Here is a 16,413-nt window from a genome sequence, read left to right as displayed (position 1 = left end):
TTCAGAGAATTACATATTCAAATTAAAGCGACGTAAACATGTGGGAGTTAGAGGAGAGTTACCCGCATTGCAAGACTGAGCCCTGAATTCACACAATTGCAAGAGAGAAATTGATTCATTTTCATATCAGTCGACCATGTACTGAAGAAGCAGAGCTCAACCAGGAGGGCAAGGCATGAAAGAGTCCTTTAAAAATCTTTCTTTCTCAGGAACTTGAAGCTTTAAATGTGGCTCAAAGAAGTATATTTTACTTGGGATTTTGAAAAACTGAACATATAGGAAGGAACTCTTTTAGCCCAGATAGATCACAGTTTAGAGACAGAAATGGATAGAATTTAAGAGTTCTATTTTCTTACAAACTGTTCTCTAAGCTCACAAAAACCTCTTCCAGATTATCCCGATAGAAGGTGATTTTGGCTCTTGTGATGTTCCCTGGCCTGCTAACGGATATCTTCCCATTACAGACACCAGCAGCTCCCATCCTCCTTTACTGGGAGCGAGAGCAGGGAGGGAGTGGGAAGGACAGCAGGCATCCCTGATGGATGTGGCTCCTTTGGCCTGGCCTCCGCGGGATGATTGGATATTGCCTCAGCCCAGCATCCTGGTCCTAATCTCCTGTTGTTGGATTTCTGCCTGCAGCTACCTGAAGGAGTTCCGCACGGAGCAGTGCCCTCTTTTCGTGCAGCACAAGTGCACTCAGCACAGACCCTACACTTGTTTCCACTGGCACTTTGTCAACCAGCGTCGCCGCAGGTCCATCCGCCGCCGGGATGGGACGTTTAACTACAGCCCTGACATTTACTGTACCAAGTACGACGAGACCACGGGAATCTGCCCAGAAGGAGATGAGTAAGTAAAGACTGCACCCTGCTTTTCAGGCATTAGGCTTTTGGGATCAGTCCAGGTGATGATTCCAGCCAGTTCTTGTAGAGATGAGGCAAGTCAGCAGTAAAGCAGCTTTGTCACATACGTAACATGAGACCAGATGTAAAATCTGTAACAGCAACCCGTGAGCTCCAGGCCTGCTGCAGAGGGGATAGTAAGGGTGACTTAGATGGGAATTCAGCTCTTGGGAATTCACTGTCCTTGTGAGCCTTGGCTTCTTCAGCAGAGCTGAGGTGGGAAAAGCAGCTCAGGGACAAATGGGTTCAGAAAGACTCTGTGTCTGTAAGTCCCTGGCTCTCAAATAATAGCTCTTGCCCACTAGCAGGATAACTTAGTTCTCACAGATTGAATAAAGAGGAGGAGCTTTGTCCTCTAGTCTGCCCTTGAGTTACCTGTCCCCAGTTTGTTTTGTCTTCCTGAGCTTTCAAGAAGCCACTAGGGAAATGGCAGGTACCCAGACTAAGGCAGCATGAGGAAGAGTTTGGGTTTTTTGGGTGTCGTCTCCCTGTGACCGCAGTAGCTATGACTGAGGCAGAGGTGCAAGTGTTTCTGCTGTGCTTGTGGCAGACCCCAGCAATTAAGGAGTTAACCCAGTAATATAACCTTAGCCACGTGACAGATAGGGAGGAAGAAATAGTGTAGCCAAACTGTGGTCAAATATGGGGAGTGTTTTATAGAGAGATGCTGTAGAAAGATGGAATTTCAGTTCCCTTTCATGGTGCCAATATAAACACACAAAAATGCTATTTATCAGGAAACCAGTATTTTTATAAACCAGATTAAGTAAAGTTTTTGTGCCTACAGCAGAATGGAATAGTCCCTCAGCCTGAAGCTTCAGTTTCAGTACATTCTTCCTTGTTAGAGGAGATCTGGAAGGAACTGGAAATAGGATATTTAGGGACTTTGGTTTCTAGATCAGTGGTTGATATCTGGCTGACACTCAGTGAATGAAAGCTGTTGTCATCTAGGAACCCTTGTGGGTTTGTATTTTTAGCTCGATGCTGCAACATCTAAACTTTGCCTATTCCATCTTGTGGGTTTTTTTTTAATTTCTCAGTGTAGATTGTTCTTTTCCTGCCTAAGAGAGGAAACAAAACAAGTTAAGATGGTAGTGCAGTAGTTCTCCTTTCTTGTCCCATGTACTGCATAAAGGCTGCACCTGCCTATAGACAGACTGGCACAGCAGCAGGAGACAATAACAGCACCAAGTCTAGATGGGCTGCTGAGAAAATATGTGCCATGTGAGGTCTCTTCAGTCACAGCCAGGACACCTGGGCAGTGTCCTTGCTCTTTTCCAGATCCCTGGCAGTCACTAGACCAGAATAATAAGGTGCTGCTAGTTTACTAATCCAAACATCTTTTTGGGTGGGAAACTCTCCTGTCTAGTGACAGGTTTTGGGGTTCTCTGTAGCGTTGGAACATCACAAGCGAAGGGGCAGAATTAGCAAAGGTGTTGTGACTGCAGCATCCTCATCAGCAACGTGTCTTCTGGTAGTATTAATCCATCACCTGTGTGACTAAATGTTGTTTGTTCTTCCCCTCCTGTTGTACCTCAGGTGTCCCTTCTTGCATAGAACTACTGGAGACACAGAGAGGAGGTATCACTTGCGCTACTACAAAACTGGAATCTGCATCCATGAGACAGACTCCAAGGGAAACTGCACGAAGAACGGAGTGCACTGCGCCTTCGCTCATGGGCCTCATGACCTGCGCTCGCCGGTGTATGACATCAGGTTAGGAGGGGTTGGGGCTCTGAGTGAAACAGGTAATCTCTGTACCCAGATTAAGTCTGACTGAGGGACAATACTGCTTCAGTGTGAAATGGAGTGATGTTGAGATATCTCTTCTACATAATGTCCGGGGAGGTGTTCTCAAAACAGGGGTAGGGATTACACTTTGGAATCTGATGAGGAGGTCAAAATAGTGCATCTGGAATTCCCAGGGAGTGAAGTTTTTATTGCAGTTGCTGTGCAGCTAAAGATGTTCTGACAAAAAAAAAAAAAAGCATGACTGAAATGCACCCACGTAGGAAATGCTCCAGTATGTCAGTTTTTATACACATTTATCTGACTGTTCATCTGCTCAGTCTGTTTGTTCATTTAACTCTGCCCCTGAAGGGAGCTTCAGGCAATGGAAGCTTTGCAGAATGGCCAGACAACATCTGAAGGAGGCATAGAGGGTCAGTCTGCGGTCGCTGCTAGCCATGCCATGATAGAGAAAATACTCAGTGAGGAGCCAAGGTGGCAAGGTGAGTGTCACTAGGATCTGTGGGGCTGGGAGAGCCTGGTGTCTGGAATGCCTGCTCCTGTCAAACACTTTTGTGTAGTACATATAGATCATGTCCATCTCCCCCTGACTGGTTGCTTGTTCTGCAGATACAACGTATGTGTTGGGAAATTACAAGACAGAGCAGTGTAAGAAACCCCCTCGGCTCTGTCGCCAGGGTTATGCCTGTCCCTACTACCACAATAGCAAAGACAGAAGAAGAAGTCCAAGAAAACACAAATACAGGTACTGTGATCCTGGATTTTTCTCTTTCCCAGCTGAGTGGTGCAGTGTATTGGAAATCTGTGGTGAAGGAGACCAGATTTTGACCACTAGATAGTTGTTTTTAGTGTATCTCCAAGGCACGTAGTGACAGATTGATGGACTGTTATTTCTGCTTGGGAGAAGGATAACAAACTAAACAAAGAGTATTCCAGTATATAGGAATCAGTATCTCTAATATATGAACTGCTAAGCCATGTTACAACTCTGATTTTTATAGCCAACAGAACCTGTGTTTGGCTCCCCCTTACCGCACAAACTCTTGCTTTGGAAAGCAGTGCAGGGAAAAGAAAACAAAAGAAAGTTTTAATCCCCATCTGGAAACAAACTCAGACAACAGTGTTTTCATGGTAAAGGATTCAGAACCATCAGGCTGCTTGTTGTGTGTGCCTGGTGATGGGGATCATGAGGCACGGTGTGAGCAGGACTGTAGCTGGACATGCATTCCTAACCAGCTGCTAAAGACTCTGCTTTTGAGGCACCAGGGTGTTCTGTCACTCAGCTGTCGCTGGATTTTTTCAGCTTGCTGTGTCTCCCTGAACGCATTTCATCCAAATTATAGGCCCTCATTTCCTCCAACACAACAGAGCTTTTGTTGTGGTCTCAGTGGGGCTTTTCCTTAGTTCCTTTTTGAAAAGCATAAGAGCGGACCAGAAAACCAGGAGAGAAAACACCATGGATGTTCTCTCTTCCCTTCCCCACCCCCAACATTCACAGAAATTTTTGAATTGGCACTGAAATCCTGTATTTAACAAAAATTAAACAAACAGAGGTCAAAGGAACGTTAATCCCAACACTTTCAGGAGAAACAGAAACCCCAAGTCTGTCTTCAGGCAGCAGCTCTGTGCTTTCTGCCCCTGCCTGGGCCCTTTGGGAAGGGAAGAGGTGAAAGCTTCTCCCTTCCTGATCTCCCCTCACTTCTGTGTTGCTTTCCCCACCCCCAGCTGATGTGGCTGGGCTCATGTAGGCTGTTCTGGTGCTGCTATCTGCTTCCCTCTGCTGTTGTTTGAGGGAATGGTTAAGAGCATAAAGAGCAGGGGAAGTAGGTCACGGCAAAAATTCAGACCTGGGAAAAAGAACTGTTCCTGGCTGGAGATACGAAATGGACTTGCCTTTTCCCCAGTGACCTGACTCAGCCTCTTTTCCACATGGCTACACTATAAACCTGGAAACATACTGCTGTAAGGGTATTATGTGTTTTAGGATTAGCCAATTAACTTCTTAGCTTTCTATGAAGGTGCAGTTCCAAAACAGAAACCAGACCCAGCCTCTCTGACGCTAATCACATCAGCTGCTAATATTGTTAAGTTACATTGGTTCAAGTTGTATTCAGTTTCAAATGGAGAGTTAAGCCATGTTTCTTTCATTGGGAAATTGGAAGAAGGGGAAGAAGATGCAGTAGCAGCTGTGTGGGGGCTGGGGAAGCAGCAGCCAAGCAAACAGCTTGTACAGCTGGGGGTGCACAGCCAAACCTGCCTCTGACTGAGGAATTGTAACATCCTAGGATGCTTTGGGCTGGAAAGGACATCAAAGATGATCTTGTTCCAAGCCCCCTGCCATGGGGCTTCCCTCCCTTCCACTAGACTAGGTTGCTCCAACCTGGCCTTGAGCACTTACAGGGATGGAGCATTCACAGCTTCTCTGGGCAACCTCCACCCTCATAGGGAAGACTTTCTTCCTTATATCTAATCTAAATCTACCCTCTTTCAGTTTAAATCCATTCCCCCTTGTATTATCACTCCATGTCCTTGTCCACAGTCTCTCTTCAGCTCTCTAGGAGCTCCTTTAGGCACTGGAAGGTACAGTAAGGTCACCCTTGAAGCCTTCTCTTCTCCAGCTTGAACACCCCCAACTCTCAAACCCTGTTTCCATAGCAGAGGTGCTGCAGCCCTCAGACCATCTCTGTGGCCTCCTCTAGACTTTCTCCAGAAGGTCCATGTCCTTCCTATGTTTGGGGCCCCAGAGCTGGATGCAGTGTTCCAGGTGGGGTCTCAGGAGAGCAGAGAAGAGGGGGAGAATCACCTCCCTCCACCTGCTCAGACAAAGCACATCTGTGAGTCTAATGCAGTGTCCTGCTACCTTGTTTACACAGATCCTCACCATGTCCCAGTGTGAAACATGGAGACGAGTGGGGAGATCCCAGTAAGTGTGAGAATGGAGACTCATGCCAATACTGCCACACTCGCACAGAACAGCAGTTCCATCCAGAGGTACAGTAACCTCCTCACTCCATTTGGTAGTTGATAGAAAAGCAAAAGCATTTCAGTGTTCTGAGGGGAATTACTGTGCCAGGTGGGAGAGTATGTGGGCTGCTTGTAGTGTGGTCCTGGGATACAGAGAAACTGCGTGTTGAAAGTGAGCTGAAATTCAACTGCTTGTCAGAGGTTCCTTTGTGTTAGGTAGACCACGTGGGAGGAGGTAAGAAAAGTGGGGGAGAACTCAAGCGTGAGAGCAGTGTCACATATGGGATCCCCTGGAAGGCATATGGGTTTGCACGTGAGCATACAGCATCAGTTTCCTTGAATAAAAGTTTTTGGTTGACAATGATAGCACTAAACACCACCAAGCTCTTAGTTGTGAGCATGCCCAGAGCATTCCAATATCCTTACAGAAAGTGTAATGAAGACCTTTTCGTAGTCTGCTTCATGTTACAGTGTTGAAAAGCTTTGTTGGGCCCTGTATCGGCAAAGTAACCATTGTCACCGCCTGTCAAACTGGGGGGAAAGGGAATAATCCATTTGCTACAATCATTGTCAATGGTTTGTTACTTTCCTTGCAAACACGTGGCTGTAACTTTCTGTGCTGTCATTTCTCAACTGTTTCATACCTTTTGCCATTTGTAATATCCATGGAGCTTCTAGTGAGACTGGGGGACTTCATGGCAAATGGTGACCTTTGGGTGAGCTGCTGCGTGGTGGGTTGATCTTTGGGTGAGCTGTAGCTGTGATGGGTATGTTTTGGTGTTTCCAGGACTATAGTGGGTTTTCCTTTCTTTGAAGCCAAGCCCTGAAATGGTCACTCTGAACTCTGCTGGCCTTTGCACCTTTTATCTGTGTCCCTATCTTGCTGTTCAGTTTCTTTGTAGTACTTCTGTACCTGGGCTGCTGGTCACTGTTACTTCCTGTTCATGTTGATTTTTTGGTGTTGTGTTGGTTTTTTTCCCCCATTCTTAGATCTACAAATCCACCAAATGCAATGACATGCAGCAGTCTGGCAGCTGTCCCCGAGGACCCTTCTGTGCCTTTGCACATGTAGAACGTACGTGGACGACTCCTCTTATCTTTGATGAATATTTGAGCTATGGACACCTTCTGACCAAGACAGTTTAAAGTATAGGGCTGCAAGACTAGAACTTCCGTGAAGAATTTTCAAAACTAAAGTATTACCTTTGATGATTTCTCTAAAACTGTGCTAGTGTGGGAGGTGTTGGCAGAGCTGGAGTCAGTAGGTAGTGTGTGGGACTTGGCCCATAGCTCTCACTGCAGTCTCTTGAGGCATCTCCCTCAGTTCCCTCTCACCTGCTCAGTTCTCTGTGTGTCACTTGAGGAGGATGGAAGTGGAGAAAGCTGCTTCTCTTTTGTATGTGGCTGAACTGTACCTAGCTAGGTTGCAAAGTGTTGCATTTTAAAAAGCTGAGGATAAAGTTGCTAGTTACAGATAATATATTGATCCGTTCAAAAAACCTAAATGCTGTTTTACTATTTATGAAGTTTGGTTAAATCTTTAAGTCAGGTTGGAGAAGAAAAATATGCAGCTTTTTTTTCCTTCTGCTTTTCTTCAAATCCTCTTTCCTCAATAGCTCCCTGATTTATAGGGCATTATTTCAATCCTCACTTTAATCACTTGTAAACTAGTGATGCTGTTTTGGTTGTGGGAGTTCTGTATACAGGTGGGGACTAACATTCATGCATAACTGATTAGTTCCTGTCCTGTAGCTCCTACTCAGTTTCTGCACTCAGTCTCACTGCTGAGTTTGCAGCAATTAGAGCAGGTTACTCAGAAGTCACTAGATTGGCTCTGATACTGACTCACTACGTGGCCTTGAGAAAGTCTCTTTGTTATTTGATTAGCCCTTTTAAATGAGGGAATTAGTAATTGCTACCTTTGTCAAGGAATGGAGAGAAGTCTCTTTGTTATTTGATTAGCCCTTGTAAATGAGTGAATTAGTAATTGCTGCCTTTGTCAAGGAATGGAGAAAGTAAATTCCCTACAGGTTATGCAGTTCCTTTTATAGGAAGCCTTGTCGCCAAGCAGTAATTATAGCTGGAGCTGTGGGCTGTAATGGCCCAAAACACAGCAGTGCAACTACACAGTGTGATCAAGATGAAATCTTGATAAAGGAATAGTGTTTAGCAAACTTCCTTGTGGATAACAGTATTTTTGTTTAGGAGATGCCTTATTCCTAACAAGATTACTGCACCTGATAATATTCTGCTTCATCAGAGTAACATTCTGTGCACTTAGGTCATTCCCACCTGGTTATTTCTTGTGCTGTCTGATGGAGTTGCATCTTTTAGTCCTCCCTTAGGAAGGTGAACACTGAGGGTCTAACTCAGTTAAAATAACTGCCGTCCATTTATATGAACTTATTTGTGTCTGCTCTTAGCAGAGGGTCTAACTCAGTTAAAATAACTGCTGTCCATTTATATGAACTTATTTGTATCTGCTCTTAGCGTGAGTTTTGCTGATTGTTAGGAAGAAATGTGTTAAACCAGCACTTTAAAGACACTGTAATGCAGGTGTAATGTCAGTTCTATAGGTTTTGGAGGGATGCTGAGTGGTGTTAGGTGTAAATACAAGTCTTACAGCATCTCTACTTTACCTTCCAAGCCAGTGACACTTTTTTTTTTTGGTAATGGTTTGTACTGAGCACAGATGGAAACTTAACTCCCTCAGCTAATTATAATGCACTCATCAACTCTGTGCCTAGCAATGAGGGAAGGAAGCTCTGCTTAGTTCAAGGCAGCTGAATGAATAACACACAATTCATGCAGAGCAGATAATTTTGGAGCAGCATTAATGGGCTAAAGAGCAGCACAGAGTACAAGTGATGACAGTGGTAATGGGAGGGATATTAGAGATGTAGTAGCCATTTGCCAGATGAGGTTTGTCTTTGCTTCTATACTTACAAGTGGAATATTTCTGTGGATTTTTTTCTTCTCTCGGGAATATTTATTGTGCCTATTTCTTCTTGCTCTTAAATGTCTTGTGCTCCATTGCAATTGTACAGCTTTGAGCAACTTTCCGTGTGCTTTTCTCTCGTGCAGAGCCTGCCCTCAGTGAAGATTTGCAGCAGTCCTCGGCCGTGTCCAGCCCCACGCAGACAGGCCCTGTGATGTACATGCCGTCAGCAGCTGGGGATTCTGTCCCAGTCAGCCCCTCCAGTCCACATGCCCCAGACCTTAGCAATGTATGTAACACTTTGGAGAAGCCTTGTCCATGTTTTACAAATCTGAGTTCCTCTGAGTCACTGTTCTTCTTTCTCCCGAGAACACAAATCTTAACTATCCAAAAGCCTAAAGGATGTGATGTTTCTGGTTTAGATCTCAGCTCCACGTTTTTCAGAGGGATCTGTTTGTTTGGAGTATACAATTCAGTGGCTTTAGGATTGTCCTCTCACCTATAAAATCTCTAAGCCTTCCTTTCTGTGCAGTTTGTTGCTGTACTTTCAGGAAAGTGGAATACATCCGCACACAAAGTCCAAATCCTTCCTGTCTGGAGGTACATATTGGACTTAGTTTCCAGGTCCTCTGATTAAAGGCTGTGAGCCAACAACCTCCAAAGTACATAACTACAATTGAGATTGTTTACATATGTAATCTCAGGGGCTTAGCCTGTGCATATTGTGTGTTGCATTATAGGATATCCTTAGTTCCCTCCCTCTCCTACTTCTGGAGGTAGCTAAAGTCTGGAATATGTTTAATGCCCCAGATTGTTGGTAGTACTTTATTTCAGTTGTCCATGCAAGAAGGGAGACCTTAAATGTTGAACAGATACAATCAGATAAGAGGCCCATGGAACGCTAGGCTACATTTTTTGCTTAGACTCTTTCTGTTTGTTAAGTCTCTCCTGTTTGCACTGCTGTTGATAAGGTGTGTAACCTTTTCAAATGGTTGGTTGAGGTTTTGAGAAGGCAAGATGACATGAGTTTAACTCATTTGAAACTGGTCAGAATGAGGTGAACTCATCTAGGACCTCTGTCTTATCTTATTTGCCTCTCTTTGAAAAGAGAAGCTGAGTTTGATTTTATTGGTGCCAAAGCCAGCCTAACAGTTCACAGTTGTCCTGTATTTGATTGCAGCTAGAATTCCAAACAGATCTTGAAAAATCTGGATGTAATATTTTCTCTTTCTAAATAACACTCTTGCAAATAATAAAAGCCATAACCTCTTCATCTTATGAATCATCTAAACTCTCTGAAAACTACAGTGAAGTTGATGATATCTCCCACTTATTAGACCGTTTAGGTCTTCTCTATCTCACTGAAGCTCTTAGTCTCTCAAACAGTCTTTCCTAATCCTTGGATATGTGCCAAACGGCAACACATGTCTGTCTGTGACTTCAGCACTCCACAGGGCATCTGCATGTAGCTTGCAAACAAATATGGCTTTGCTGGTGATCATTTTACATGATGAATTAATCAGAGAAAAAGGTCCCTGTAGCAGCCAGCCTCACGTGGCCTGTTCTGTTTTGTATTTGTACTGTAGGTGTGGAATAAATCAGGAACTCTGCCAACTAGCCCCACCTCCACCACAGTGAGTAGTATCTTTGCGACTGTAGGGAAGTGTGGACAGCAGAATGTCTGGATAAAAATAAAATCAAAACATTGTAGGCTGCTCCTTTTTTCTTTTGCCTAATGCCAGCCCAGACTGTGCCACATTTGAATCTGTGGTGTCTGAAGCACAGTCATGCTTGCCAGCACGGGCTAATACAGTTTCTTGTCCCAGAGAAATGGGATGTTTGCATTGATGCAGGTGGACACATTCTCTAAAACTCAACTTAATCTCCTTTGCTGCTGTCTGTGGCTTCATCTACAGTGCAAAACTAGCCTTGTTGCATGTAATTGTGATCCCTGGTATTAGTCAAAGAATGGAAGTGTTGGAAATTGTGGGGTTTTTTAATGCAGCTATTGATACTTGGCTTGTGTCTGCATTAAAACTTTCAGATTTCCAACTGGAAGGCAAAAACACAGTATTACACATAGCTCAGATATGCTTGGGTGTTCTGACTGCCATAGCACCTTTCCAGGTTCCACACTGCTGCTCAGAGTGCAGACAGGATTCACTGTAGCCTAAGGAAAGAGAAGAGAGTTATGGTCAGGTTGGAAACTTGATCAGTCACATCTGAGGCCTCAAAAAGAGTAAATGTCACTAGAGCTGTAGGTTGGATTTTCCAAAACTGCACTCCAAAGTAACAACAATAAAACCATAAATGTGAGACTGTATAAATCCAGTGGAACTTTTCCCTGTTTTTTTTTTTTGGATGTTGTTTTACTTGCTGTTTACTGGAAGCTTGTATGGTTGTGTTGACTGTCAGTGTAATCAGTCTACAAACAGTGAAGTGAATGAGTCCTTCCATGGGATGCCTCTACTCTTCATGTCATTGCTACTGCCTGGCTGTACTTTCCTGACACTTGTTCCTTCTGTTAGATTCTTTGTAGGAACAGCAGTCTTGGAAGCCCATCTAATATATGTGGGTCTCCTCCCGGTGCCATTGGAAAGCCTCACAGCTTGGAGACCATTGGTTTTCCACCAGACTCAGTAACAGCAGCTGGCAGCTACAAGAAAGCACCGGGGTTTGAGCGAGAAGATCAGGTGGGGGCCGAGTATTTGAAGAGTTTCAAATGCCAGGTTAGTAGGGAATGTTGGCTGAAAGAATTGGGGGGATGAGGAAAAATGAGAGATTGCCCAGTCTGGCTTGAATGTGTTTTTCTTTGTGATGGAACAAAACTGGGAAAGCACTGTTCTCATTAGCAGTTCTCAGATCTCTGCTGTTGCTTTCTGCCTCCCTTCCAGCCTCTTCCATCTTACATCTGGTCTTGTCTGCCTTGCTGCCATCACACACTCAGTTTGCAGAAGTCAAGCTGCTGCTTGTTTTCCTAGCCCCTCACAACTTCTGTCCTGTGTTGACCCTGGGTAGCTTCCCACATCACTTCTTGCTCTTTATTTTTCCATATTTAGGTCCTTGGCAAGAGCTGCTGTTTCGTTTGCTGTATTGTCTCATGGAAACTCATCCTTCCTTCTCTGTTCCCACTCCAAACTCTTACCTTGATCTCCATGACTTGGTTTGTCTTCTGTTGTCACCATTTGTTTCTCCAGTGCATTAAAAATGTTGTGTTAGTTGTCCCTTGCTTCTCTGGCTCTCTCATTCTGATCCTTGACTCTCTCCTGTGGCTTGTGTATTGAATTTGTGTTCCTCATTCTCCTTTGAGGAACTCTGAATCTTACCCAACCCACATCTCTGATGACATTCCCTCTTATCCCTTTTGGATATCCCAGTCCTGCCTTGCTGCTTTCTCAGTTTTCTTCCTGGTGTCATTCCTGCCTTATACTGCTCCCTAAGCCTAGAGCAGCCTCTTCCATCTCTTCTGCCACACATGAGCTTTCCCACAATCAGCTTCTTACTGTGAATTTCCCTTCTTGGTGTTAAAATAAATAGTTTCTTTACACCATCCTTCCCTTCCAACCTGACCCCAACCCAGAATTTTTGTCTCAGCTTTTGTTTCTCACTGGATTTGTAATTGGAATAGAACAGCATCTTGACTTGGGGGGAGGAATAGCTACTTGTATGAGGAGGTGCCTGCAAAAATATCTCCTACAAGTTCTTTTGAATAAAAAAATAAAAAGGAATTAGAATACCAGGTCTGTGTTGCTTGAGAACAGAGATGACAAGAAGTGCTGCTTGCAGCCTGGCTGTGTTTAAACTCGTCTGTGACATTAAAGAAGCCATCCTTAATGAGCCTGTACTGCTGCCTGCACTGCTGTGAGAAAACAGTGGAAATATCTCATCCAGACAAGGTCTTGCATAAAGTAGTTGAATTTACAAGCAGATTCCATGGGATTTGTGTTATTTATTTTTACAGCTTTGGGAAAATATGACCAAGCTTTGCAGTAGGACTAGTCTTGAACACTGTTTAGTCTAATTAAAATGATGCAGTGACAAATCCAGATTAAGCTATATGCATGTGTGCTCTCTCCTAAATGCTTCCATTGTCTGGCTTAAGGGGGATGTGGCTTAGGAAACTGCAAATTGATGCAACACGTCTTTGGGGGTAAAGAGCAGAGCATGCTGTGATCCTGGCACTTCTTGTGGGCACAGCAGCTTGTAGCAGTTGTCTAGAAACAAAAGGAAAAACATGTCCTCGTTCTCTGTGGCCTCTGCTGCAAAGGAGGAGTGAACCCAGAGCTGAAGGACTGAGAGAAGCCCTGTCTGCTGCCAGCAGAGGCACAGTGCCAGGGAGGCCCAGCTTTGGAGAAAATGGGCAGCAAGCCTAAGCTGAGGAGAAAGGGGATGGAGCATGAATAGGACTTTTAAAAGCAAGGCCAGATGATGAGCATTTATGTCTGAAGTCTGAGCTCTGCTACAAAGATACTGTATTCAGGTAGCTTCTTAATTATGTGGCTTTAATTAAGCAAAACCCTGTGTTAAGTGACTGGAATAAATAGCTATTAAGGTATAGACAGAAGTAATCACAGTTGCCTTATGCTAGGCTTCCACAGACAAAATTAGGTGTCTTGTAGGTGTCCTGATTTAGTTTTATTTTCATCTATAATTACTTCCTGTTAAAAGTCTTCCCTAATTCCCTTTGGCTGCAGTGGGCACCAGAGATTCTCACATACCCTGTAAATTGGGTAAAATACCAATAATTAAGCATTTAACTTTGTCAACTGCTGTCTGAAAACCCGTGAGACACACTGGCTCAGCTCTGCAATGGGCTTGTCATTTTCCCTCTGTGGAGTTAATACAAATAGTTTCTATCGTATTAGAATGAAAAATGCACCTTCTGTCTTAATAGGTTCCACATAGTTTGTGGTAAGGCTGAGCCAGCACTTAGAGCTAAAAATACTTTTCCTGAGTCCCAAAAGATTTAGCAAGCTGGAAAAATGCTGGCTGCACTGGAAGGACTTGAATGCCACGACCAGGAGGTGTTCCCAAGTCCTGACACACAGTACAGTAGGTTTGTTCCATGCTGGTCAGAAAACATTTCATTTCACTCATAATTTATGTCCCTTGTTCTCTTCTCTGACTGCAACAGAGAGAGCTGGAGAATTTCAGCCTGTGCTTTGAATTTCTCTCTTGATCTGTGCCCTTTCTGATGTTATTCAGAGCTAGAGGAGACTGGCTATGTGGTGACAATTGGTTTGCTCTATTTTTCATTTGTGTTACATGAATTCAAAGCAGTGGGAATTGGGACTAACTTGGAAATGTGTTCACTTTTCTCCTCCTTAAAGCTAAAGCCCTTCCAGTAAAACTGAACTGCAGCAGAGCCAACTCGCTGGGCTGGCAGGAAGCCTCTCAGTGGGGGCATGGCTATGTCTGTGCCTTCCCTTCAGCTGCTGACGTCTGTGATAGCACATTTTGTGTTGAGATGAGTGTCAAACAGGGTAGGGATGTGTTGGATAATGTAGCAGGCGTGTTATCAGACACACACAGATGCGCTCACGTAACGCAGCTCTCGCACACAAAGGAGGACAAGCCCGTGATGGGTTCAGGGGTAGTTTGGCTGTATGTAAACACACTGTTGTGTGTTTCATGTTGTTCAGGGAAGCATGAGAGAACGGTACCCACTGCAGAAGGATCTTTGTGGCCATATCTCAACTGCCTGTCTGCCAGGCTTTGACCTCCCCATCTGCCCACAGGCGTAGAGCTGAGCAGAGAAAATGATTCAATTAAGTAAAACCAAGAGATGAATTCCTTCGCTGCTCTTTCGCCTGTCTGGTTATGTCAACCCTCTCCAGCTATCATTTATCTTTGGCATGAGACTGTTGAAGCCAAGAAGTCAAGGCATATCACTTCATGGTGCCTCCTGTGCTGCGGTTGTGCTCCCTGCAGAGGTGATGCTGCCTCCATTTGGGATAAAACCATCCAGTGCACTTTATGCCTGGAATACGTCTGTGATTCAAACTGGGCAGTTGGAGAGGGAGTAAACAAGCAGTGTTGACTCTCAGCACTTTTTTCCTCCCTCTCTGTGCCCAGAGGGTGTGATTGATCTCCCTGTGCCATGTGGCAGCATGGGAGGAAGTCAGACAGAACGTTACACACCGACAGGCTCATGGGGCCACTTCCTTCCCAACTGAATTCCATCACAAGTGACTGATGTTGCCAGGCAAGAGAGTTGATAACTGTTAAGGCTGTAATGCTGGAAGGTCCTTAAGCTGAATTTTTAGGCTGGCTAGCAGAATTCTAAATGTATGTTGGCATTCATGTAGCTCTGCAATCCCAGACAGCCTTGACCTCACGTCTTATAGCTCTGAGCTCTCGCGTTAATGGATGGGGGAAGGATTTTTTATGCAATCAGTTTTCATGGAATCATAGAATTTAGAGGTTGGAATGGACCTTACAGATCATCTAGTCCCAACCCCCTGCCATGGGCAGGGACACCTCCTCACTAGATCAGGTTGCTCAAGGCTCATCCAGCCTGGCCTTGAACACTATCAGGGCAGCCACCACATCCCTGGGCAACCTGTGCCAGTGTCTCATCACACTTAGAGGAAAAAACTATTTTCTCACATCCAGCCTAGACTTTCCCTCCTTCAGTTTGAACCAGTTTTGATGATGTTGCTTTTAACATTGGTTAGTTATCACTTTGCAGTCCTAGCTGGGAGCTGGAAAAGTTTGAGGGAAACCATAATCTACATACTTCATTTTCCCCAAACTGAAAAATGTTTATATAATTAGAAAATACAGTCTGCCTCCTACCGTTTCTGGCCCTTTCTAGTTTTTAGGTACTAGTAGGGCTGATGAGGTAGTTATAGCAAGGCAAAATAATTCAGTTTTGATCTTGGTTCTTAGGATGTGCTTTGTGCTAGCAGGGGACTAAGAACAGCACTGAAGGCAAAGGTCATTGTCACAAGTCTTTGCATAACTCTAAGGGTGATGTCTTGGTATACAGCAAGCAAATTACTCGGAGTGTTTCTATTTTGCTGTCCTTTCCCTATCTCCAAATTCTTGAGTGCCTTGAGCAGACTGAGAGAGCAGCAGACTGTGTTTCCCATGGCTTCTCCAAAGCCAACATCAGCCATTTTTAATACTGCTAAATAATCCTACTTCTGTTTTGTTTCTCCACTGCAGCAAGCAAAAATGAAGTCCCACTCACTGGAACACAGGAGCCAGGAGCAACCTTTGTTACAGCCCAAACAGGTATGGTACTGCTAGCAGGGCTCTGAACCCAGCTCAGAGCTTCCACCACCACTGAGAAATCCCTGTGGATCCAGACAGCTCTGCAGGGAGTAAATAACAGTCCAGATGCCATTAGGGATGCTCAGCTGGAGGGATTACTTTATGAAGATGGGATGATTTGCTGGAGGTGTTATTTGTGAGTGGCTAAACCTGAGTGAATTCAGGATAGATTCATAGGGTTGGACTGTGCTGGAGAGAGTCTTCAAATTGCAGAAAATTGAGCCGGAATGGATCTCTGGAGTCATCTGAGTTCAAGGATTTGGCAAAGAGAATTTAATATCAGGTTCTAAGTCATGTGCTGAACTAAGTCTGAGTGAGTGATTGTGTAGCCAGTGGCTATGATTGCATGCAACCTGTGGGTCACAGGAGTTAATTCTGGGGCAGCCTGGAAGATGTTTAGAATACTGGGGGGGTGGGGGTGGGGGAATGGAATGGAGAACAGTCACCAGAAATTAAAGAAAAGCTGTTAATCTCTCCCCACCCCCAGCCAAGTAGTAGCCATCTGTCAGGTTGGAAGCAGGCAGGAAACAGGTTTGCTGCTGATCTTTGGCTCGTTCCTGCGCATGTTTCCGAAGGGATTCT

The 16,413-nt window shown here is 44.5% G+C and overlaps 1 protein-coding gene across 1 annotated transcript in view; it reads left to right on the top strand.

Moving 5' to 3' along the window:
* Window positions 1-639: 639 nt before the first annotated feature.
* Window positions 640-16,413, top strand: part of UNK (unkempt family zinc finger) — a gene marked incomplete at its 5' end in the record, with an annotated part of 23,592 nt that continues 7,818 nt past the window's right edge. Inside the window, 9 exons of the mRNA XM_009075675.1 lie at window positions 640-849; window positions 2,442-2,618; window positions 3,003-3,133; window positions 3,261-3,396; window positions 5,525-5,642; window positions 6,606-6,690; window positions 8,700-8,842; window positions 11,082-11,282; window positions 15,724-15,792. Of these exons, the coding sequence (XP_009073923.1) occupies window positions 640-849; window positions 2,442-2,618; window positions 3,003-3,133; window positions 3,261-3,396; window positions 5,525-5,642; window positions 6,606-6,690; window positions 8,700-8,842; window positions 11,082-11,282; window positions 15,724-15,792 (1,270 nt within the window). The remainder of the gene's footprint in view (window positions 850-2,441; window positions 2,619-3,002; window positions 3,134-3,260; window positions 3,397-5,524; window positions 5,643-6,605; window positions 6,691-8,699; window positions 8,843-11,081; window positions 11,283-15,723; window positions 15,793-16,413) is intronic.

Source organism: Acanthisitta chloris, unplaced genomic scaffold (genome assembly GCF_000695815.1).
Source record: "Acanthisitta chloris isolate BGI_N310 unplaced genomic scaffold, ASM69581v1 scaffold6065, whole genome shotgun sequence".
Classification (NCBI taxonomy): domain Eukaryota; kingdom Metazoa; phylum Chordata; class Aves; order Passeriformes; family Acanthisittidae; genus Acanthisitta; species Acanthisitta chloris.
Note: the sequence above shows the minus strand (reverse complement) of the source record. Positions and strands in the feature narration are given on the sequence as shown.